The sequence below is a fragment of the Bidens hawaiensis genome, unplaced genomic scaffold (assembly GCF_021521415.1).
Source record: "Bidens hawaiensis isolate Kalapana, Puna unplaced genomic scaffold, B.hawaiensis_p1.1 tig00063692_1, whole genome shotgun sequence".
NCBI lineage: Eukaryota > Viridiplantae > Streptophyta > Magnoliopsida > Asterales > Asteraceae > Bidens > Bidens hawaiensis.
Genome location: NW_027501388.1, coordinates 5217 through 30781, shown reverse-complemented (window position 1 = coordinate 30781; position 25565 = coordinate 5217). Strand labels below are relative to the sequence as shown.

General features: G+C 36.2%; 2 protein-coding genes and 1 pseudogene across 3 annotated transcripts; 2 read left to right on the top strand and 1 right to left on the bottom strand.

Moving 5' to 3' along the window:
• Nucleotides 1-4335: 4335 nt before the first annotated feature.
• LOC143604016 (ADP-ribosylation factor GTPase-activating protein AGD5-like) lies at nucleotides 4336-9867 on the bottom strand. Its single transcript, XM_077080623.1, has 10 exons — nucleotides 9722-9867; nucleotides 8254-8312; nucleotides 8057-8147; nucleotides 7914-7968; nucleotides 7707-7797; nucleotides 6221-6431; nucleotides 5958-6126; nucleotides 5692-5859; nucleotides 5446-5596; nucleotides 4336-4706 (listed from the first exon to the last, which is right to left on the bottom strand). The coding sequence occupies exons 1-10, from the start codon at nucleotides 9770-9772 to the stop codon at nucleotides 4562-4564; spliced, it is 1191 nt and encodes a 396-aa protein (XP_076936738.1). The 5' UTR covers nucleotides 9773-9867; the 3' UTR covers nucleotides 4336-4561.
• A 2243-nt stretch (nucleotides 9868-12110) lies between these two features.
• Nucleotides 12111-15093, top strand: LOC143604015 (uncharacterized). The gene is made up of 3 exons (XM_077080622.1): nucleotides 12111-12225; nucleotides 12983-13926; nucleotides 14917-15093. The coding sequence occupies exons 2-3, from the start codon at nucleotides 13080-13082 to the stop codon at nucleotides 14946-14948; spliced, it is 879 nt and encodes a 292-aa protein (XP_076936737.1). The 5' UTR covers nucleotides 12111-12225; nucleotides 12983-13079; the 3' UTR covers nucleotides 14949-15093.
• Nucleotides 15094-17122: 2029 nt separating this feature from the next.
• LOC143604013 (beta-galactosidase 6-like) lies at nucleotides 17123-21522 on the top strand (annotated as a pseudogene). The gene is made up of 17 exons (XR_013148209.1): nucleotides 17123-17218; nucleotides 17395-17507; nucleotides 17653-17719; nucleotides 17924-18016; nucleotides 18106-18249; nucleotides 18789-18877; nucleotides 18962-19067; nucleotides 19130-19217; nucleotides 19300-19418; nucleotides 19584-19748; nucleotides 19842-20040; nucleotides 20168-20199; nucleotides 20287-20297; nucleotides 20513-20620; nucleotides 20717-20827; nucleotides 20900-21110; nucleotides 21183-21522. The product of XR_013148209.1 is annotated as a beta-galactosidase 6-like (transcript).
• The last annotated feature ends 4043 nt before the right edge of the window (nucleotides 21523-25565 follow it).

Here is a 25565-nt window from a genome sequence, read left to right as displayed (position 1 = left end):
ATATCACTCTAAAAACTGATTACAAACCCTCAAACCCTAACTCGGTTTGACTCTTGATGAACCCTAACTCGGTTACACCAAACTCACTCTAGATGAACCCTAACTCGGTTACATCTCATGTGTGATTCTAGATGAACCCTAACTCGGTTACATCTCACACAACACAATCTATAATGTCTAACCATGACATGTTTATATAGGACTAACCTAACTTGCTAGTCAAGACTTACCAATTATAATTACAATACAATTAGGAAACATAACCACTATGACCTGTTTGTCAACATTGGTCCTTCAAGTTCACCGAATTGTGACTTGTAGTCCGAAATTACTTCCAACAATAAAGTATGCTCATAACTTATAACATTTTGATTGAGGTAAAAAATAATCAATTGTACATCTTAGTCACATTGACTTACCTTTCCATTAATGTATGGCATATTGGTTTTTAATACTCTCAACTTTTACTCATCGGTAGATAACACTTTTAACTAACGATTTGTCTTCCACCACTCCCAACTTTTAGGTTATTTTTTATGTCACTCCCTAACTAACGGAGCACTAACTCCGTTAGTTTTAGTGCTGCCGTGGCATTATTTTCACTGATATATATTTTAATGTGGGTCCCACAATTACTCTATCTTCCTTCTCCACCACCCCTGCCTCTTATTACCGCCATTTGATCTAGCCCGTTCATATATGTTCAATATCGAACCACTTTGTGCTAATCCAAACAACATACAAATTATTGTGATTTCTAAAGTATTAATTATAAATCAATTTAACTGTTTAAATGCACATGTGGTTAATATGTGAGGAATGGAGTTGGGGATAGGTTTGATTAAAGAAGATGAGAGAAAGGGGGGGGGGGGGGGGGTGGTTAGGATTTTGAAAGTGCAGTTTACGGGTACAACCTTCAAGTTTAGCCTCTGCGTCATCGTCAACAATCGCCGACAAATTCCTCACCACCAACCTTCTGGCACGGCGACAAAACCTTCAGGAAGGATACTGGCAACAAAGTATTAATCGAAGTTGAGGTTAAGGTTTTGATGCTAGGTATAAGATGAGTGTTTATTGGCATGATTAAGGCCGTTTGGAAGACTATGTGAGATATATTTGAGGAATTAAGGTTTTGGATTTGGAAATAATAAGATGATGTGATGTTTTATGTATATTTGCCTTTGGTTTCTCTCGGTGGTAGTAGCAGCCTCTAATGGACGTGTCAGAGGAGGTGGAGGATGAGTGGTGGTGATGGTTGCAGGTGGTGGAGATTGGTGGTGGTGGCTAGTTGGATGGTGGTGGTAATGGGAGGTAGTGGGTGCTTGAGAAGGAAGATGAAGAAATTGTTGGACCCACATTGTTTTAATTTTTTTTATCTTTAAAAAAGATAATGCCACATCAGCACTGAAACTAACGGAGTTAGTACTCTGTCAGTTAGGGAGTGGTGGGAGACAAATCGTTAGTTGGGAGTCTACCAATTAGTGAAAGTTGAGAGTATTAAAAACCAATAGGTCTTAATGTATAGTTATCATTGGCAGAGAAAATGAACGTTAGTAGTGTTAATTAATCATATTTTTTTCATTTTACGAGACATGCCTAAAAAATGTCATACTGGTCGATCACTTGTATAATGGAGGGTATGTGACGATGCTTAACAAGGGTTAACTCGAAATGAATATTTGAAAACATTGGGTTTCAATTATGTGGATTTTCATACTCAACTATAGTTGTTTACCGCTCTCTAGTATAAGATTTGATTCAATAATTTAACTTTTTTTACATTACATTTACAAAATTTCTAGCAACTGTTGCAACAACTCAAGAGATTCTTATACCGAAAGTAAATGCGGCACAGAGAGAAATACGATGTATAGTGGTTCACGTGAATATTAACAAATTTAACATACATCATCCGGAAAAGTTGTTCCTCACTAATGCTTATCTAAACAGAGATGGTCGTGTCTTGTTACAATATGAAACAAATTATTACCATCTTCTTACTTTTAAGGAAATGATCACTTTTATATAAATGGATATTGGTTTTTAATACTCACAACTTTCGCTCGTTGGTAGATAACACTCCCAACTTTCACTTTGTCTCCCACCACTCCCAACTTTCATCATATTTGTTTTTATCACTCTCGCGCTAACTGAAGGCTAACACCGTTAGTGGAGACGCTGACCTGGCTTTTTTATAATTAAGTCCGATGATGTATCATGCCTACTTGGATTCTGTCGGAAAAGCTCACATGTTGCCGGATTTAACAAAAACACCTGGGTCGTCTTTTTTACCAAAGACCGCCCTTAACAACCACACTTATCACCGTCTGCCATTGCCATTCTAATGAGATCTGAACTTGGAAGTGCCACTGTCGCTGTCGTTGATTGTCGGAGAAACGTGTGGTAGCAAAACCCAAATTGTTCATCCATCTAAACCCACCACTAGTTGCTACTGTACCGTAGGATGTCAACGCCGGTTTCTGACTAAAACCACAGCCCAGTTTCCACCCACGATGCTCGCCGTGAAATCGAGTGTGGCGGCTAAAACCAAGTGCCACCACCTGCTCTTTATCATTGGCGAGTTTCAACAGGGAGACAACTAATTGAATGGTTGATAAGAGTGTTGTGGTTCTACCTTCTTCAATTTGAATGGAGGAGAGCAACCATACTTCAATTTGAGATGAGTAAAGTGCATAAATGGAGGTATTGGCAGATAAGGATGGCGGCCGGAGAAGTGGTGGTGATGTCTGGAAGTGGTGGTTGTGGAGGGAGGTTGGAGGGTGGAGAAGATGAAGGCTTATAAAGATTAAAAAAAAAATTCCAAGTAGGCATGACACCTCATTGGACTTAATTAAAAAAATAAAAAAAGGCCACGTTAGCGTCTCCACTAACGGCGTTAGCCTTCAGTTAGCGCGGGGGAGTGATAAAAACAAACAGGAAAATTGGTTTTATTGGTCCCAACTATTTTATTTTTGCCGGCGCTAGTCCCAACTATCATTTTGACTGGCAACGGTCCCAACTTTCACTTACGTTGAATCAACCAGTCCGCGACTAACGGAGTTAGGTAAAATCTGATGTGTCGTCCTAGTTGTCAAAATCAGATGACATGACATCCTACGTGGACTGACTGTGTATTATAACACACTTTTTATACTTAAACATTATACAAACATAAATTCCCAAATTATACAACCCTAAATCCTCAAATTCTCCTCTCTAACTCAAGAACCCTAATTAACTTTTAAGAGTTGTTTACCCAAGAAACACGGGCGAGCAGGTCAGTCTGCAGACCGATTTGATCGTCTTCGAACGAAGAAACGTCACAATTACGTGAGAAAAGTCGCTGAGCTGGCGACACAGTTTTTCATCAGTCATCTAGTCAACCTAATGTGTCTGGACTTATCTTAGCTGGATCTGCTGATTTAAAAAGCGAGCTGAGCCGGTCTGGTATGTTTGATCCTCGTCTGCAGGCCAAAATCTTAAATGTGGTTGATGTTGCTTATGGAGGTCGGGACGGTTTCAGTCAATGGAGTTAGTATCAGCAGTAACTATGGTTCCAGTGTAGAGCACAAGCCCATTTGGTGGAACCTTGGTGTAGAGCTTGAGTCTTTGTTGGGCTGAGGTTATGGCAACTAAAACAGAATGGCGGTTAAGGCTGCTTTTAATGTTGGAGGCGGTTCCAAACTCGTCTTCTTCTCGAGTTAGAGAGGAGAATTTGGGGATTTAGGGTTGTATAATTTGGGAATTTATGTTTGTATAATGTTTAAGTATAAAAAGTTGGTTATAATACACAGTCGGTCCACGTAGGATGCCATGTCATCTGATTTTGACAACTAGGACGACACATTAGATTTTACCTAACGGAGTTAGTACTCCGTTAGTCGCGGACTGGTGCATTCAACATATGTGAAAGTTGAAACCGTTGCCAGCCAAAATGATAGTTGGGACCAGCGCCGGCAAAAATAAAATAGTTTGAACCAATAAAAACCAATTTTCCAAACAAATATGATAAAAGTTGGGAGTGGTGAGAGACAAAGTGACAGTTGGAAGTGTTATCTACCAACGAGCGAAAGTTAAGAGTATTAAAAACCAATATCCCTTAAATAAATTGTGAAATTATGGGAGTATTAAAAACCAATATCCCTTATATAAATTGTGAAATTATGTTTTCCAGCAAGAGTTGTTCTTCAATAATGTTTCAAGGGTACTATTAAAAACTATGTTGTCAAGTGCAAGATGTGTAAAGAGTGTTGAAAGGATGGTCGTTCATAGTTAAACTGGATCACTATTCTCATCTAAATTTGAGTATTTATATAAATTAATCCAAATGAACACAAAAATATCAAATAATCAAAACAATATATCTATTAAATTGGTTTAATGAAATGAAATATGTTTCTATTATTTCGCTTGTAACAACACAAATAAATAACAAGTTCAAATGAATACAAAAAAATGAATAACTAAACTGATTCAAATATAAAATACAAAACAATTAATTTATATAAATTTACTATATATTCTACTTCTAAATGAATATCTTCGTTAAAGAAGGGGTAATTTACCTCTTGGTAAACATCCCCTGCGTTAATGAAGAGAAGTCGTATTCGCCTCCTAACTGAGTCGGAAGGCTTAATGGTCCCTTTGACGGTCTATTTGCCCCTATAGGTTTCGTGTTCGGGCCGACTTGACTTGCACCATACATACTGCAAATAAGAAACACAACCCGTTTAATGTACACATCACATGAAAGTTGTTCTTGAACAAGAAATCAGGTAACTGAACTAGGAGTGTAAACAAGCCAAGCTGCCATGAGCTACTTGAGATTGGCTTGCTAAAAGCTTGAATCGAGACAAGCTTAAAGGGGCTTTGGCCCAAAAATAAGTTTGTTTAATATACGAGCTCAAGCTAGCTCACGAGTCTATTATTTATGTAATGTTCATATAAAATAGTAATTATAAATGTTTACAATAATTATTACTATGTATAAATTTATGACAAAATAACTAAATGTTTATTGTTATATGTATAAAAGTTATATTAGAAATATATATAATAACTATAAATGCATAAAAATTAATTAATAAGTAATAAACAAGCTGAGCCCAAGCTTAAAAATTTACTCATGACTTCACGAGCCAGGCTCGAGTTTCAGGATTAGAGCTCGAAACAAGTTGAGTTAAACCTAAAGGAGCTGGTGCTCGGCTCAGCTAATTTACACCCCTACCTGAAATTACACATGTGTTCACAGTCCGGTTTTGACAAGAATATGGGCCCGGTTGGATGATTGGCTGACCTACCCGGTTTTAGCGGTTTAAACCAATTGTTTTATACTATTTTTTCAAAATCATTAGTTCGTATTAGATACTTTAAAGTGGCAAAAGATGGTTCGTGGATATAATGCATATACATCACTAAATGATTAAATAATAATATAAAAGTTACCTTGATGGTCTGTAAAATCCAGGATTCCCAATAGGCCGGTGGAACCCGAACCCATTCACGCTGTTTTGTTGATTACCCGTGTGCTTAGGTTGCGGTTGTGTATGAACTACTAGCTGTCGCTGAAATGAGGATGGTGGCACCATAGTCGGTTGTTCAAAGGTTCACGAGACACATTAAAATGTTGCAGTTAAATTAATCAGAATAACCTAGTTTGAACCTTGAACATATGTGTTGGTGAACATACCTTTTCTGAAAGATTCATGATGTCTTGTTTACATGGTTGTTGGGTGAGAGATGGGGTCACCCAATCTAATCCATCAAAAAGATCCTCAAATTCAGATTTTGTTTTTGTTTTTGTTTGTGCTATGTTACTTAAACTTTTGTCTTCTGCCACAGGTAACATTGGACTAGATGCTGCAAATATTTATCAGATTAATCTTTCAATAAATATGCAGCTGAAAAGAGTATCTATGCTCTAGGATGTACAAGACTAAAAAACCACTAAAACTTACTTTGATTCCTTGCTTGTGGAAGATCAAATAAATCTGTGGCTTGATAGTTATCAACTTTTTGATCCGAGACAACCTCAACAACTTTATGTTCCACTGGTTTCAATTCGGGTTCGATTTTATGTTCCACTGCTTTCAATTCGGGTAAAATTTGTTTTGGATGAACAATGACCTATACGCGTCACGGGTCAACTGATGTGACTATTTTTTTCATAAAAAGGCAAAGCTAAAGTAGTTTAAAAACTAAGTGTCAACATTAATAATACCTGTTGCTCAAGAACTTTAGGAGGAAGAGGTGTGGGTTTGTTTAAGTTGCGAAGTTGAGGGTTTTGTTTTTGATCAGGTAAACGAACAATGACTTTAGTTGGGGTGCTGACCGTGGGCATGGGTTTATAAACCGGGACATGCTGTTCATGTGTTGTACTTGAATGAAGTTCGACTTTTCGTTCTCGAGAAACCCATCTCTTGTCTACATACCTGACCAAAATATTGTTTACGAATTTAGTTGGCATATGAATAGTAGAAAAAAAAGAGAAAATCACATTGTAAACATCAAACTCGCTTTTATGTATAACTTTTTTTTTTAAATTAATATCATTTTAGTGAAAATGCTAAACATAACTAAGGGGTGTAATTGAGCCAATCTGCACGGGAGTCGGGAGCTACTCGAGATCGGCTTGCTAAAAGCTCGAATCGAGTATGAGCACAAGCGTAAAAATGTGCTCGTTTAATAAACGAATCAAGCCTGAGCTTCACTTAACTCGAGTAAGCTCCCAAACATAAACAGGCCCATTATTTATATAACTTTTACTTAACGTTTAATATCATCATCATCATCATCATCATCATCATCATCATCATCGTACTCAGTATATCCCACCAATAGCAAAATTATGGTAGGGTCCGAGGAGGGTAGGATGTAGACAGCCTTACCTCTACCCCATAGGGATAGAGAGGCTGCTTCTGGTGAGACCCCCAGCTCGATGGTAGTTTTGCATCAAGCCTTGGGCATAAGGCACATAACACTCAATCATCGGATACTGGCTGATCGGTGCATGTACCCTTGTCTTTCGGCTATCAACGCCACCACATGATGCTTGATTAACCTTACGCCACTTTTAACGTCATTTTCACGAGATTGGTAAAATAACGTCAAAATTAGTGCAATTTCACTTTTGCCCACCCGAGGGTTCACACATATATACATTATATGCGCGCACCACAAGCAGGGCGTTAATAGTTATTATATATATCATTCGTTTAATATATATAATAACTAAATTTCACTTTTGCCCACCCGAGGGTTCACACATATATACATTACTTTGCACGAATATATACATTAACGTTTAATATATATTTACATAATAGTTATTATATATATCATTATTCATTATGATAAAAATAACCAAATAATATATAAAATTATACTCCGTAATTGTATATATTTATTAAATTAATTACGCATGCATATCAATTAATAAATAAACAATAAACGAGTTGAGCTCAAGCTTTAGAAATAGAGCTTGAAACGAGCAAAGCTCGAGCTCTCGTAAGTTAAACGAGCCAAGCTCAAGCTTAAACGAGCTCGGGCTCAACTCAGCTCGTTTACACCCCAAACTGAAGCAACTGAGCTAGTTTGGCTGGTTTATTATTATTATTATTATTATTATTATTATTATTATTTATTTGTTTGTTTTGAAATATGCAGTTATCAACATACAGAAATTACAGTTTAAAAGAGAAACATACTTTGCACGAATGAAATTTTCAATCCCGACTCTATCATATTTTGGAGGCAACAAAGCTTCCCAATATTGATTCGATTTATTATTTCCCATCGCTGCAATAATCACAAATCATTTGTTAGCAAAATATTTCATTTTTTAATTCCTAAAAAAGATACTGAAATTATTAACGGTTCCAAGATTGTTAGATGCACAAGATCTAACAACTCACTTTGTATATACGCAATCTGATCTGGCAGCCATGTATCAAGCGTAGCCGATCTCACCTAAAACAACAACGGAAAAAAAAGTCAAAAATCAACAAAAATTCGAACAACATTATTATAATCATAGTATTTGGTAATAAAACAGAACCTTTGATATGTGTACTCCAAGACTTCTATGAACACCAGAACAATACATACATATAAAAATCCCGAGATTCACACTAGCCCATCTTGGACCCCTGAAATCATTACAAATATACTTAAATAATTTACATTTTAACAAAATTCTCGAAATTTAACAGTTAAATTAATATTTTTACTGTGCAAAAATGTTATGCTACCTACTTGCTTTTGCAGTCAGCACATTCCCGATTATCTGGTAATTTAAGTAACCCTTCGAGTATCTGCAACACGGGTCAGTAATTAAAACAGTACGTACAAGTGTTTACACGTTAAAGTCTCAATACTTCTTTTAAAGATATGCAATATTCTGTTGGAATTTCATGACACCAAAGGGCAACAATTTGAGGCAGGAACAGCCAGTTTCAACTGTCAAACAACTAAACATGTTGATTTTCCTTAAAGTTACAAGTATGCTATAAAAAAATATGCTATGATATGTGTTAGAAGAATTACAACTCATAAAAGTGGGCCCAGGATTCAATGGCATTATCTTGGCATCAACCAAAGGTCCAAAACATTCTTTGACAGCTATTAACACATACAAGTGAATACAAACACAAAAAAGGTCTTCCAATTGTTTGATTTTATTAATAATTTGTTTAATGTGTCACAACATCATGATTCATGAGACTCAATTTGTGATTTCCTTAATATTGCCAAATTGCAAAAAATAAAAAAATATTAATAACTTCATTAAATGTAACCTGCTGTTGGCAATTTACAGTTTGTACAGCATGCATTAGTGGTTGCATTTTTAACAAACTTAAAAAATTGACTTTTGTTGCTAAATGAATTAGGCCAACTACTCACTACATTATTCCAATTATTAACTTCCATTAAAAGAAACTACTTTATGAGTTGCCAAATATTTTCTACCAAATATTCCAATAAGATAGCATGCATGTACATCATGCATCAAATGAAATGCAAGTTTTTGCCTCTTGACCTTTCAAACAAATTTAAATGCACCTGACTATTATTATTTAATGAACAGAAAGGACATGGACGGCATTTATAACAATATATATGAATTCAAAAATACCAAAACTCAATTTCAAATTTAGAATTTATTCAGTAATGTTTAAAATTGTAATCCTAATAAAAGAAAACTGCACCGATTAAAACGATCCAAGCTGCTCGTGAGCTACTGAAGATCAGCACGTTAAAAGCTCGAATCAAGCTGAGATCAAACCTAAAAAATAAGCTTGTTTAATAAACGCTCGATCCAGCTCATGAACCTAAACGAGCTTATAATTTTTAAGTTAATAGTTATTGTTATATATAAAACTATAAAAGAATAAGTAAATAATCTATGTTATATACAAAAACATATAAAAGATAAGTTTATAAGCAAAATAGTAATAAATAGTTGAGCCCAAGCCGAGCTCGAGCTTAAAAAAACAACGACGAGCTGGGGCTAGGCTCGGCTGCGTTGAAATGGAGGAAAATCAAAGCTGAAAGTAGATCATAACTGAAACGTAATTATTGAAATCAAATAAGAAAATCCACAGAAAACCTAATTAATTTACGGAATAAGTTGGAATTGGATAATTAGACAATCAGAAACTGAAACCATAGAAACTAGCACATAATAATAATAATAATAATGAATTAGTAACGGAAAACAGACCTTTCTGTGTTTTTCATCGAGGCCTTTAGTAACACGTGACTTATCATTCATATTGAGAAGCTTGTATGTTGTATGAATCCAACAGAATTAGAGATTGATAATAATAAAGAAGAAGAAGAAGAAGAAGTTGCAGAGAATGGGGGTTTAAGAAAGAAAAGAAAAGAAAAGAAAGGTCTGCAGGTTGATTGGATTTTGACTTTTTGAATATTATTATTATTATAAGTAATTGGTATTGCGGTTATAAGAGAATGAAAGATTCCTTTTTTTCTGTTTGGGGCTTGTTGGATGACAATATAGATATGCTTTGCAGGCTTAAAGTTAAAGTATTTCCAACTTTGGTCCTTGGGGTATCATAAACTTGTGTTTTGATTCTTGAAATTCTGGATTTCATCTCTTAAAGTTAGTGATTCATGTTACGAAATTCTGGATTTCATCATATAACCAAACTTGCTACTCGACTAAAATTGGAAAGAGTAAATTATATACAATTAAGGAGGAAAAAGTCAAGATTTTCACAATAAAACCGATTAAACACAAGCAATTGTCAAAACTAATGAAACACCTATTATGAGTAGGGTTTTTACCATTGGCGAACCTATTGACCCCTGTGAAATTCTTTTTAAAGGTATATATATATATGTTAAAATTCTGATCGACCCCGTTAAATTTTTTGTTGGATCCACCACTGGTTTTTACCCTTAGAAACTTGAAAGTAACAAAAACATAATATAAAACGATGGTTATCCTTCATTAAAAAAAATGAAAAGTTAAACAAATGTTGGATAAAATGCATTGCTATGTAATATACCATTTGTGAGACATATTTAATGCTTGGTTAGTCATAAAGGCCTAGTGAAAGTTAGACTTAAAGTAACTCTATAAGGCTATGCGTAGTGGAGGGGCTATAAATTGGGGCGTTTTGCGTCGTGTGGCGCCCAGTAAGCAAGGGGTGAGAATTTGTTTTTGGGGTGTAATGGTGTAGGGGCTACAAATAGTAATATAATATATATATATATATATATATTAATAATATATATATATACATGTATATAACACACACACGCTACTAATATAATAATAATATAATCATTCTCCTCCCCGACGACAAATACCCCACGCCTTTGCCCATTTCGCCCAGGGGGCGGTGTTCCACCTCAATATCGCCCAATTTCGCCCGGTACACATGGCCTAAGAACTAAACATAAAGAGTTAGTGAGACATTTTTTTATGCTCAGATATTGTTTCCACTTAATAATATGTTTAGCGTGAGATTGATTCTCTTAAAATGTCATACGTTTACGGACGTAACATGTGCAAAAACATGTATACACTACTTGGAAGTGGAGTCGTGGATAACACTTTGTTGATGAATTCCCCTGAATGAAGGTTAATATTAGAACATCACAAAAATTTCGCAGTATACACGTTAAAATGGGCCAACGACAAAGCGGTGATAAATTGTGTTGAATGTGTTCCACATATAAAATTTTAGTTTAATCATGTTATTTTTGTTAGTTATAGACTTATATCGTGGTTGTGTAATGGCGACTTTTCATTCTTATGAGGGAGGCCATTTTGTCTCCCTTCAAAATTTTATGTCTTAATGTCATATGAAAACAAGAAGAGTCGAAGATCTTTGGGTTTGACTCCAACATGGATGTTGTTGTTTCGTTGCTTTTGAAACTTTAAATTTGTTGTTTTTTTGTTTACGAAACAACATTTTTATTCGAAACTATATGTGGTTTTGCAAGTATTTTGTTGTAGTAGCAACTATAAGATGATTTAACTGTGTTTTAATAGTTTGTTATGTTTATTGAACATTATTAATTTAGCTTTGCTAGTTGTTGTCTACCGTTGACTATTCGAATCAACCGTCCCATCAACACAGGATCAAAAAACTTATTATATAAAAATTGCAACTTCGGATCACGACATACAGTAGTTTCATATTTGTTTTGCATTATATATACATGCACGTGTGTGTATATATGTATAATTTTAGCTTTCACATTATTTAGTATGTCACTTGTTTCTTAAATTCATTTCAACTAGTTAACTGATCTCATCAATAAACCGGTAAGACGGCCTAACTCTTTCTGGTCCATTTATGAAAAGATGCCTAAAACCATATTCTCAATTAGGTTAACAAACCAATGTATTAGTCAAAATCATTTATTAAATAACACCAAAACTAAAAAGAGTCGTAAACGTTTTAAACACACTAGCTAGTGTATTTTGTATATACCAACGATTAAGACATCCATCAAACTAACGTTAATAGTTAATACGTAATACATAACTAAAACATGATTTCATAAAAAAAAAATATATATATTTTTCAAGAGGCATAATTAGATTGATTTATAATATTTTTTAACCCTCATTAGTACTTGTATCTTGTGCATCAACATTTGTACGTTTGCTGTTTTGTATGCGATAATATACACTCTGAAGCAGTTAATCCGCTCGTCTGAACCAGTGGATACATCGACCCATACATACAGGTAAAATTATCCTTAAAACAATTGTGTATTTGTGTCAATACCGTATGTATTAGTTCAGGCTAGCTTGTTTCAGCTTCAATTCAAAACCCTAATTCATCATTTTTTTTCACGTTGGGGAAAAATTTTGGAATTGACAAAGAGGATTATAACTTTATTTTGTTTTTGGTTTGATTTTGCTTTCAATTTATTCAAAAACTCAAATGAAACACATTGGTTTAAACTTTAAATTACCTAATTCTTTTTTTACGTTCGTGAACTGTTCGTTTCGTTTTGTTTAAACTAAACCGACCGAACACGAATGAGGGTATGTTCGTGTTCCTTCATTTAACTTTAACTGAACACGTATACGAGCATATAATCGAACACAATATTAGTGAAAATGGGCATGTTTATGTTTGTTTCTTCAAATCTAAACGAACAGTTCACGGACGTAAACAAACTTAAAAGAACATAGCCGAACAAAAAAATGAACATATCCCTTCACGAATACAAATTCTAGTGGATGATAATGATGTTTTATTTTTTTACGATAAAAGATAACCAAGTAAATATGCATATATATAATTTAAACGAGCCCCGTTTGCGTTTGTATCTATGTATTTCTTAAAATTCAGATGAACATGAATGGAAAAACTAAAGGTGTACTGTATTCGTCCGTTTAGTTAAATAAAAAAAAAAAAAAAAAGAATAGTTCATTTTCGTTTGTTTATTAAATAGACAAGCATAACGATTTTTTCTCCTAACGATTCATTTACAGGCCTACTAATTGTTAACAAAAACCTTTCATTCGACAGCAAAAGATCCATCATCTACTCATCTATCAAGAAATTAAAGCCACATTACATCTTAAAGCCATGATCAAACTCTTTGATGCTCACTGTCACCTACAAGACCCGAGAATCTTCAACAAGGCCCCAAATCTCATCAAAACCGCTTTAGAACACAACATACAACATTTTGCAGTCAATGGTGTCTGTGAAACTGACTGGCACTTAGTAAAGCAGATGAGTGACACCTACCCGTGTGTAATCCCATCGTTCGGGCTGCACCCGTGGTTCATCAAGAACCGAACTGCCAACTGGCTGACGACCTTACGCCAATTTTTTAATGCAAACCCTTCGGCTGCAGTCGGCGAGATCGGTTTAGACCAAGGGTCACACGGAAAAACAATCGATTACACAGATCAGGTTGAAACATTTCGTGTGCAGCTTCAACTCGCTAAAGAACTTAAACGGCCCGCTTCGGTGCACTGCGTACGCGCGTTTGGTGATGTTCTTGATATTATGAAATCTGTTGGCCCGTTTCCAGAGGGTGTGATCTTGCACTCATATTTAGGGTCTGCAGAGATGGTGCCTGAGTTTGTTAAACTCGGTGCATATTTTTCGTTCTCGGGGTTTGTTATGGGAATGAAGGAAACAAAGGCGAAGAAGATGGTGAAAACGGTGCCGCTTGATAGGTTATTGTTGGAAACGGATGCCCCAGATGCGGTACCCAAATTGAACGCGCCAGGATCACTTTTTTTGGTGGAAGAAGATGAAAATAACGGTGACCCGAAAGAGATGGCTAATCATCCGGCTAATATTCACTTTGTGCTTGCTTATGTGGCGTCTTTGCTTGATTTGTCTAAAGAAGAAGTTGCTGATGTAAGCTTTAGAAATGCAGTGAGGCTGTTTTCTTACGAAGGATCTAAATTGCAACAAGGTTAGTTTTTTTATTATATTGTGTTTTATATAGTATGCATATAGTTTTGCTTATGTTTTAGATGTTATTATGGTTAAAGTGATTATAGTTTTTGTTTTGAATATCACATTTTCTTTGTCTATGATTTTGTACTAGATATTTTTTATAGCTTTATTGACTACAAACATTTTGACCTAAAATGGATGATAAAAGATAATGAACCTGAAACCAAACTTGCTTAAACCATGTGACATTCCGATTTTTGGGCGTGTTGTGATTGGGATATTATAATTCATAATATTATTGATACTTCTATCCCAATAACAAAACATGTTAAAACTCATTTTTGATGATTTTGAACCAATTAGATCAGGTAGGTTTGAAATTAAGCAAATTTAAGCTTAAATCCACTTTTATATGTATAAACATGATCCAATAGATTCCAGTTCTTGAATTTACTTAATTAAAGCTGAATTGGTATTGAAAAAGTTGGAATTGACCATAAATCAATTTAATGATGTTTATTGCCAAAATTAACACATTTAGGAAATTTAATTATTTTTTAGGTATTCAAACATCTTTTGTGTGGGGCTTGTCTAATAGTAACTGGTACACCTAAAACTGTAAGATGAGTATACAGAGTTTTCTAAAGTTATTTGGTTACACTCAAATGTCAATTTAAGAATAAATGTGTTTGTACGGCTCACTTTATTCAGTTTGTATGCGAATATACGTTTAGTTGATTGTTGGATAAACTAGCAAGTTACGTGCGTATTGTGTTATAACGTATAGGGTGTAACATACTAACTCTATAACATATGGGTTATAAGTATATGTTAAGTTGATTTTATTTTTTGGGTGAGTTTGAATCATATTATTGTCTCAAATATATCTTAAATAACTCACTAAGTTGCTTTTCAATAAATAATGAATTGTTTTGTGAACATATGAATTGGCTTTTGAGGCTAAACCACTTATCTTTATGTAATGTGTCATGGTGTATACTTTCAGGTACATCACCGAAAAGAGATGAAGAGGAATAGTGGGCTCCGGAATGTGTCGAAAGAGACTTTATGGTTTATAGTTGTATAACGTAACTACATTATCTTTTTTACTACTTACTACCTTGTAAATTATCATGTAAACCCTTTTTTATTAGTCTCTTGATAAAGTTGGGATCAATTTTAAGAAATGATGAAAAAGACTTGATAAATGTTATAAAGGTTTTATTAAGTAGGGGTACCAAACCCTTATATTTGGTACTACTTTTCATCCACTGGTGGAATAGGTTTTGATGTGCATACTCATATCATGGATCTAATTTTACATGCTTAATTTATTGTTGTAATACATTATGTTGCACTCTTTTTTAACAGCGGTGCGTCAAACCTGTAAAACGATGCGTCAAATTTTCAAAATTTTGATTCTATGTAATGGTCTAATTAACTATGACAAACATAGCCTTTGTTAATGTCATTTCATTAATTAATCAATTTGATGTTCATTCACTTATTAAACAAGCGAAACACAAGGAAACTTTTCACGGAACAATTCACGAACGGTTCAGTTTGACCGTTAGCATCCCTTTATCAGAAATTAAACAAACCTGATAGGAATGGACATAGATGAGGAAGAGGTTGGTGGCAGAGACCGTGTGTCTTTCGAACAAGTGTATACATTGACAAGAGTTAAAAGATCAGCAGAGGTGAGTTATGGACGAGAAGTGTAAGAGTGTAATAGGTATACCAAACACAAAAGGTTAATAAGTTACAATTCTAACCGATGAAAACTTCTTTAAATTGCCTCTTGATAAGTTAAAATCCAAAAATCTCTATTGTTTGTCGAACAATTTATATAATTAGTCATAATAAGCAACCTCAACACCTACCTAAATCAACAACCTATATTCAGCTGGTTTTTCTAATTTTATTACTTGTTTGAATTTCGAAATATAAAATATCCCGGCTCAAGTAAACCTGATCCGAATAACCCGAACCTGAAACCCACAAATTAATAGTAAGAGACAGGCTTAAGAATGGCGGGAAAGCAACAGATACACACAGCAGTGTCGTATCCATTAGACCCTAGCAAATAACAAGCTTAGGGATCGTCGATTCGAGTAATCTCAACAACAGCTACAATCCAAAACCCATTCCATTTTCCGTCTTATTATTACATCTCAACAAATGCTACAAATCCATCACAACAAAACAATCATCAAGTTATAAATAGACTCTATTTAATAACACCAAGTAAATACATTCTTCTGTAATTTGAATATCGAAATGGGGAAATCTGTATTGATTTTGTTGTTAGTAATTGTGGTTTATGGTGAATTAGGTGCGCTTTCAGTGACGGTAAGTAAAGCTTTGGTTATAGATGGAAGAAGAAGAATTTTGCAATCTGGATCTGTTCATTATCCCAGACCCACTCCTCAAGTCAGTTTCAATTTTATTTATATATTTCAATACGAAATTAGGATTTATATAATCCCAACTACTGAGTCCCAACTAACCAACTGTTTGCTGCCGGTCCCACCTTTTAATTTTTTTCTACCAACAGACTGACTAATAGATTCCGTTACGCCGTAGTTTCCGGAAAAATGTTTTTGGCTGGAATTTGGATAACTCAACCTTTTTGTCCCCAACCCCTTTGTAACCTTAGATCGGACCTATAGAAACATTTTTCTAGTAAAAGTATATGTTATTGAGGCCATCGGAAACCTAGAACCACCGTCGGAGTCAGTTGGCGGTGCTCAAGTGGTGGAGTTTAGGTGCTGGTTGTTGGCGATGGTGGTGGTGTTCAGGTTGAGTTTTCCGGCCAAAACATTTTTTTGGCGACTTATGACGTTTAGATTATGTTAGTCAGGGTGGTCTGTTGGTGAAAAATATGGTAAAAGGTGGGACCGCCAACAAACATTTCGTGAGTTGGGAATGTTATTTGCCAATAGTCAATAGTTGAGATTATATAAATCCAATTTTCCTTTTTGTTATGTTGGTGGCGATTTTGTTTCGTGTCTCATATTAGAATGTGTTTCATGTGTTTATTAGACTTGTTATGTATTTATTTAACTGTAATTAGCATAATTTATAACGTATAACCGAACAATAGACGATTACTTTTGTAGTTTATCTTGGCATCTATGTGTAGCGTTAATCTTTATATATAGAGTTCCTATATGATTAATGTTTTTCCGTTGATCTGTTTTGAGTTATAGATGTGGCCGGATATCATTGAGAAAGCAAAGGAAGGAGGATTGGATGTGATCGAGACTTATGTTTTCTGGAATTATCATGAGCCGGTGAAGGGGCAGGTATAGTATTGAATGTATATCTATATATGTTTATATAATGAAGATTGTTTTTATGATATAATATGTTGAAAAGTAGGGGGGAAACCAAAGCATATAAGAAGCCATCAAGACAAATTTATAGAGTTCATGGAAATGAGGAGTTGTAATGACTATTACTTACTTTCTTTATGTGACAGTATTACTTTGAAGGGCGGTTTGACTTGGTTAGGTTTGTGAAGACGGTTCAGGATGCAGGGCTGTTTGTTCATCTTCGTATTGGTCCATATGCATGTGCCGAATGGAATTATGGGTTGGTTATTTCTTGTTATAATCTCTAGTTTTAAAGTACACTCTGCCCCATATGCATGTGTCAATCTTATTGGTCTGTTTTTTACATCTTTGCTGAATTTGAAACTTATCGTTCATTTATTTCATTTCTATGTTTTGTGGAGCAGAGGATTCCCTCTTTGGTTACACTTTATTCCAGGAATTCAGTTCCGGACCATAAATGGCCCGTTTCAGGTACTCCAGTACCACATATAATGATTCTGTTCAATCGTGTCCCTCCTAAAACGATCCATTCTAACCCGAGACCACTCTGACCCGAACCAAATTAACATCTTTTTAAAATGACCTATTTTGATCCAAGCCTAGCTTTTAGCTGAACCCGACCCATATTGATCCGTGACCAGTTATTGCAGTTGTTAACATGAAAATATGATGCAGGCGGAAATGAAACTTTTTCTTGCTAAAATTGTTAGCTTAATGAAAGAGGAGAATCTTTTTGCATCACAAGGAGGCCCAATAATTCTGGCTCAGGTGATTCTTTTTACACTTTTAAAGTTCTATCTCTTTTTTGTGCTTCCGAGTCTATATCCGTGTGTGGTGTGGTTTGTTCTGTTAAACAGGTGGAGAATGATTATGGAAATGTGGAGTGGGCCTATGGAGTTGGTGGAGAGTTGTATGTAAAATGGGCAGCAGAAACTGCTCTAAGTCTTAACACGTCTGTTCCTTGGGTGATGTGCTCACAGAGTGATGCACCTGATCCGATTGTAAGTTAATTTTTCTTACAACTTATAGCATTATATTCGGAGTGTAAGCTATTCGAGCCCGAGTGCCTTGTTTAACTGATTAGAGTTTGAGATCTGCTTGTACTGATCTCTATGTCTAAAGCTCGAGCTTGGTCTATGAGTAATTTTCTAAAATCTAGCTCGACTCATTTATTATCTATTTAAGTTACACACACATATTATTGTAATTATATATATGTAGCAGAATATATATTATCGAGTTTTTTATATCAATATTATTTGCATAATAATATTCAGTATATAAATAAAAATAATTATATTAATAAATACTATAATGAACCTAGTCAATAAGATAATAATTATGCTTGTTGGGCTCGAGCGCGTTTATTAAATGAGATCCAATTTAGACTCTGGCCCGTTTAAGTCAAATCAGCTTGTTCCAGCTTTTAGCGAGCCGATCTTGAGTAGCTCAGAAGGCGCTCAGCTCGTTTTCACCATTTTAAGGCACCATATAGAAAGTATATCTCAGTTTCTAGGATAGCTGACATGCTATTGTGCAGATAAACACATGCAACGGATTCTATTGTGATACTTTCGTCCCAAATTCTCCCTTAAAGCCGAAGATTTGGACCGAGGACTACACAGGATGGTACAGTTAACCTTTTTATGTGGATTGCTATTCTCTATGAAAGCATACACACAGCCGGTATCCTATCTCTCTTTGATTTTGCAGGTTTCTTTCATTCGGTTACCCTGTTCCTTACCGACCTGTTGAAGACCTGGCTTTTTCTGTTGCACGGTTTTTCGAGAAAGGAGGCACTTTTCACAACTATTATATGGTACATTTAATACATTATTTTGGTTCATGTCAACTGTTAATATTTAACATAGACCCTTGCAGTATTTTGGTGGAACAAATTTTGGACGGACAGCTGGAGGCCCGCTGGTTGCTACAAGCTATGATTACGATGCTCCAATTAATGAGTATGGTAATTTTCTGATATTAATAAATAAACTACTACTTACTGTATTGTTGAAGTATCAGTTGATTAATGAGGATAACTTTTGCAGGATTTATAAGGCAGCCGAAGTGGGGTCACTTGCGGGACCTACACATGGCAATAAAACATTGTGAAGAGTATTTGGTGAATGGAGATCATCTTCATCAATCTCTTGGTATAAACTTAGAGGTATGTTACAGCTTAGATGCATATTTCATTTAAAACTGAAGTATCTTTGTATAGATATTACCAGACCAAAAAATACTTTATTATATACAAAACTGTAATTTAAATTTATATTAAGTATTACACCGCACTGTGTCTACTCTTATTGACAATCAATTTATTCACTAGGCAGATGTATACTATAAAACAGACGGTGCTTGTGCAGCTTTTCTTGCAAATTATGGCAGCAGTGTAGATGCAAATGTGACATTTAAGGGAAAATTGTATTTTCTCCCTGCATGGTCTGTGAGCATCCTTCCAGATTGTAAGAAGGTTATTTTTAACACAGCAAAGGTAAACTTAAGGATGTTTTACTATTCATTAAACTGCATACAGTATGAAATCTGATGTGTTTATATATGTTCTTAATGATGAATATGGATAAAGGTTGTTGCTCAGAAAAGTATTGGTGATGCCACATCAGCTCCTGGTGGAAGTGTGAGTGAACTATCATTGTCGAGTTCTCCTTGGAGCTGGTATTTGGAAAAAGTGGGTGTTGGAGTAACGACTCATTCACGGAAACTAGTTTGCTAGAGCAGATAAGTACCACAAAAGACACGAGCGATTTTCTATGGTATAGTACAAGGTAATGTGTAGTTAAAATATCAAAATCAACCCATTAATTTAGGAATGGGTTATGATTATCGCGTGTAAGTGTAATCATACAAATGTAATGTGACTACTTATATGATAATATTCTGTCACCTCTGCAGCATAGAAGCAGATGAAAAGAAAGATACATTTTGCTAGTTACTTGCCCGCATCTGTGTTTTTCGTTTAATTAAGCGGGTTATATTCGGGTTGACTTATTCAACCCGTTTTAACTAAACAGGTTGTCAATCTGTATAAATTAGAACAAATTTTTTTAAAAGTTATTTTTTATAAGATCAACCCTCTAACCCATTCACTCCATTTATTACGTCCCGCCAACCTGTTTAAACCAGATTACAACCTGTTAATGGTCTAGCGGATTATAGGAAGACAAAAAGGTGATATTGTTTTCAATATATCTAACTTTTAATGCCATCATATCTTTACTTTTTATATCTTTTCTACAGAACTATGGTCCATGGTTTGATGTCATGGGGGCGGGCCTATATTCAGTCATACTTGCTGACCTGAAGAACACCAAAAGGGACTATTTATCCAACAAGTGGACCTATCAGGTTCATGTTTTATCATTAGTTATTAGTTTCCATCTGTTATGATTCTTTTTTTACCTCAAGCACCGATCTTTTTATACAACATTTGTTCGCCTTCAGGTGGGAACTGAAGGAGAAAGCCTTGGACTTGATAAAACCAATCTTGCTAATAGCTCCTTGTGGACTCATGGCGCTTCCTTACCCATTAATCAGAGCCTCATTTGGTATAAAGTATGTAATACATTGTCCAAGACCGTCTATTCGTGTGTGATCAACACTCTGATTTCTGTTTCTTATTCTCAGTCTTCATTCGTGGCCCCTGAAGGAAAAGGTCCTATATCACTGAACCTTGCTAGTATGGGGAAGGTTCAGTTTGGGTCAACGGTCAAGGTATTGGTCGCTACTGGTCAACTTACCTTTCACCGTCGGCGGGGTGCACCGATCATTGTGACTATCGAGGAACCTATGATGCTCAAAAATGTCAGAAGAAATGTGGTCAACCTGCTCAAGTATTGTAAGTAGCATACCCAAAATATTGCATGTAATAGCTATAAAGCGCATATACTAATATAAAGAATCTGTCTAGATATCACGTGCCTTGAACGTGGGTGCATGCTGGTGAGAACTTGCTGGTTCTTCATGAAGAGATTGGTGGTGACCCGTCAAAGATTTCTGTGCTGACACGGACCGGGCAGGAGGTGTGTGGGCATGTATTTGAGGATGATTCCATTCCTGTTGACCTCTGGAAACCTAACTCTGGTCCCACTTCTCAAACCACTGAAGTTCGGTTAATTTGTGACCGAGGCTGGAAAATTACATCCGTACGGTTTGCTAGTTTCGGGAATCCCAAAGGAGACTGTGGCACTTTTACTCAAGGAAGTTGTCATACAGATGTCTTGTCTGTAGTTCGACACGTATTTGTATAATAGTTTTAAAGCTTTCATATATACTCAGAGTTAAACAAGCTAAACTTAATAATTGTATATTGTATTTTTCTGAATGAGAGTACAAGATGAATATAGGGAAATATAAAGGATTACAACTGAAACCTACAGACTATTCATATACCTTGACTCTACATATTCATTTTCCTTGTGACTACACATATTCTGTCCAATATTCCCCCGCAAGCTAAGGCCGGTAAGCGACCTGTAGCTTGGATCTTAAGATATCAAAACAATGTACTGGTAGTGGCTTTGTAAACACAGATCGGTGGTAGATATGAATTGAACCGATAGCCTCTTTGCAGCGACCTTCTCTCTGACAAAATGAAAATCAACTTCCACATGCTTTGTGCGGGCATGAAACACAGGATTCACTGATAAGTATGTTGCTCCAAGATTATCACACCATAGAACAGGTGTTGTGGCCATACGAACACGCAATTCTTGTAAGAGAGCTTCAAGCCACGTGAGTTCAACAACAGTGTCAGCAAGGGCTTTATATTCAGATTCTGTTGAGGACTGAGATACAGTCTTTTGTTTCTTTGCTGACCACGAAACAAGGTTTGAACCAAGGTAGATTGCATAGCCCCCCGTGGATCGACGGTCATCAGGACATCCAACCCAATCCGCATCAGAATAGGCATTAAGAACAGGAGAATGCGCATCAGTATAGGCGTGTAGAGTCGAGCTGGAATTCTGTGTAAGTAGAAGACCATAGTCAACAGTACCTTGTAAATATCGGAGAATTCGTTTGACGGCCGACTAGTGATCTTCGGTCGGAGAATGCATGAATTGGCACACTTTGTTAACCGCATAAGCGATGTCCAGACGTGAGAGTGTGGCATATTGAAGTGCACCAACAATCTGACGATATTTGACCGGATTCTCAAACGGAGGACTGTCACCAAGAGCCAAAGTGGCACTCGTAGCCATTGGTGTAGGCACCGGGTGAGCTTGTGAGAGACCCGCTTTGTGGATGGTCTCCAAAATGTATTTCTTTTGAGAAAGGAGAAGATCAGAACCGCAAGGAGCCACCTCGATCCCAAGAAAATAGGACAGAGTACCCATGTCTTGGAGAGCAAATGTTTTGCTCAAGCTGTGAATAATATCATTAATGACCTGAGGATTATTACCTGTGAGAATGATGTCATCTACATAAACCAACATGTAGAGAAGAGTACCAACAGAGGCATAGATGAACAAAGAAGGGTCAGTTTTGGACCCATGAAAACCCAATGAATGTAGGGCTGTAGAAAGCCTGTGAAACCAAGCTCGCGGTGCTTGCTTGAGCCCATATAGGGACTTATGAAGGAGGCAAACATGATCGGGCTTCTGTGGGTCAGAGAAGCCAGGAGGTTGCCTCAAATAAACGGTTTCATTCAAATCCCCATGTAAAAAGGCATTTTGGATATCCAACTGTCGTAGAGGCCATCTTTGAGAGACGGCAAGAGAAAGCACAACCCTAACCGTTGTGAATTTCACAACAGGACTGAAAGTTTCATGATAGTCAATACCGGGTTGTTGATTGAACCCCTTGGCAACTAACCGAGCCTTGTATCGTGTGATAGCACATGTTTTGTCTCGTTTGAGCCTGTAAACCCACTTACAATCAACCACGTAGGCATCCGGGACAGGTGGAACAAGAGACCAAGTTCCGGTTCGAAGCAAAGCAGCATACTCCTCAGCCATGGCATTCCGCCAACGAGGATCTTTGTTGGCAATGGCAAAGGAAGTGAGCTCGGTTTCAGGAGGTGAAGTAGAGGCATAAAAAGCAGATGGATTGTATGGCACCCGCTGTTTAGGATTAGGGAGAAGGTTAGAAGGTCGAGGGCGGGGTTGTGGAGTAGGGTCTCCGGTTGTGTAGATGAAGAGGGAGATGCTTGGGCCGATTGTTGGAGTGGGCTGGGAACAGGAGATGAGGTGGGTATGGGATGGTCCGGTGAGGTGGGTGGCACCGTAGGTGTAGGTGAAGTAGGAGGAGGTGTTGGTGAAGGTTGGGGTGCTGGAAGATCAGGTGTAGGGAAAGATGATGGCAGATCATTAGCCGGCGGTTCTGTGACCGGATTAGTAGAAGGTGAAGGCGGGGTGGGGTAGGTGGATATATAAGGATCGGGTTGAGAAGTGGTTGGAGAATCGGGAGTGGATGGTGAGGTTTGACACGGAAAGTAGCGCTCATTGAAGCGCACATGGCGGGCAATGTAGATATGATCAGATGAGGGATCAAGGCACTTATAACCATAATGTGATGGGCTATAGCCAAGAAAGATACAAGGTGAGGACCGAAAGTCCATTTTGTGCTTGTTGTATGGTCGGAGGTGGGGATAACATTGACACCCGAACACATGCAAAAAAGAGAAGTCAGGTTTGCGTTTAAAGAGGTGCTCAAAAGGTGAGAGGCGATCATTGTTTCGAGAGGGCATGCAGTTAATAAGATAAACAACGGTGTCAAATGCAAAGTGCCAAAAACGTGAGGGGACACAAGATTGAGCAAGAAGAGTGAGGCCAGTTTCAACCACGTGTCGGTGTCGTCGTTCGACAAGGCCGTTCTGTTCACTCGTGTGTGGACACGAGAGGCGGTGTAAAATGCCAATGGAGGAAAAGAAACCAGATAGTTTCCGAAATTCACACCCCCCCAATCAGTTTGAACAGATTTAAGTTTGGTGTTAAATTGTCTCTCAGCTACAAGAACAAACTGTTTGAAAACTTCATATACATCAGATTTGTGTTTCAATGGAAAGAACCACATGTAACGGGAAAAATCATCGATACACAACAAAAAATAATTGTAACCATCAGAAGAAGTAACAGGGGCAGGACCCCACACATCACAAAACAAAAGATCCAAAACATTAGTACTTTTAAAATTAGATGATGACAAATGAAGTTTGGATGATTTCCTAATGTGACAAGAATTACAAAAGGAATCAGAATGCTTATTTAAAACAGGAAGACAATAAGTAGATAGCATAGTCTTCAAAATTTGTGGATGAGGATGACCAAGCCGTTGATGTCATATGTTGGAGGAAGCACGAACAATAGTGAAGGCGACTTTGGGAACATATTGAATTTGAGGAAGACGGATGGAGTACAACCCATCTTCACTTGGACTCGTGAGGAGGGTAGTGCTTGTAAGCGTGTCCTTCACAACAAAAAAAGTAGAATGAAATTCAAAGAAAACTTGATTATCATGGCATAATTTTTGAACTGAAAGTAAATTTTGTTTGATTTGTGGGACATGAAGAATATTAGAAAGATTGAAAGATTTAGATGGTGAGTGAAAGGTGGTGGAACCAATGTGTAAGATGGGTAAGCCTTTACCATTACCAACATGTAAAAAGTCCTCACCATAGTAGGGTTCTAATCTAACTATGTAACTTATACTAATAAATACTCTCGCCGTCCCATTATAAGTGTCTTAGTTTGATTTTTCTAGTCTTTCTTGTTTAACTTTGACCGACAATATTTTTGTTTGTGTTATATAATACTTGATGTAAAATATATGAATGGATTGGGTTTTAAACGTGTTTTACATTGATATAATTTTCATCAAGTATTATATGACACGAACAAAAATATTTACGGTCAACGTTGCAAAAGAAAGACTTAAAAATTCAAACTAGGACAGTTATAATGGGACGGAGGGAGTAATAAAGTTCCCATTCATTTTTGGCATAATCTCTTTTCTCATTCATCATACATATTCATGGGTTATGAAGTAAAATCAATTTGGCATATGGATTATAATTTCTTTTCTAACTCTCTATCTTATTCATCCTAGCTATTTATAGGGCTTGATCAAAATAATTTTGGCAAATGGTTTATAATTTCCTTTATAATTATCTAATTTCTCATCTTATTTATTTTACATATTCATGAGTCCTGGATCAAAACAATTTTGACAAATAGGTTATAATGTCCCTTCCAATTCTCTAATATCTCATCTCATTCATCATAACTATCAATAGGTAATGAGTCAAAACAATTTAGGCAAATGTTGTATATAAAAGGCTTTTTTTTGAATTTGT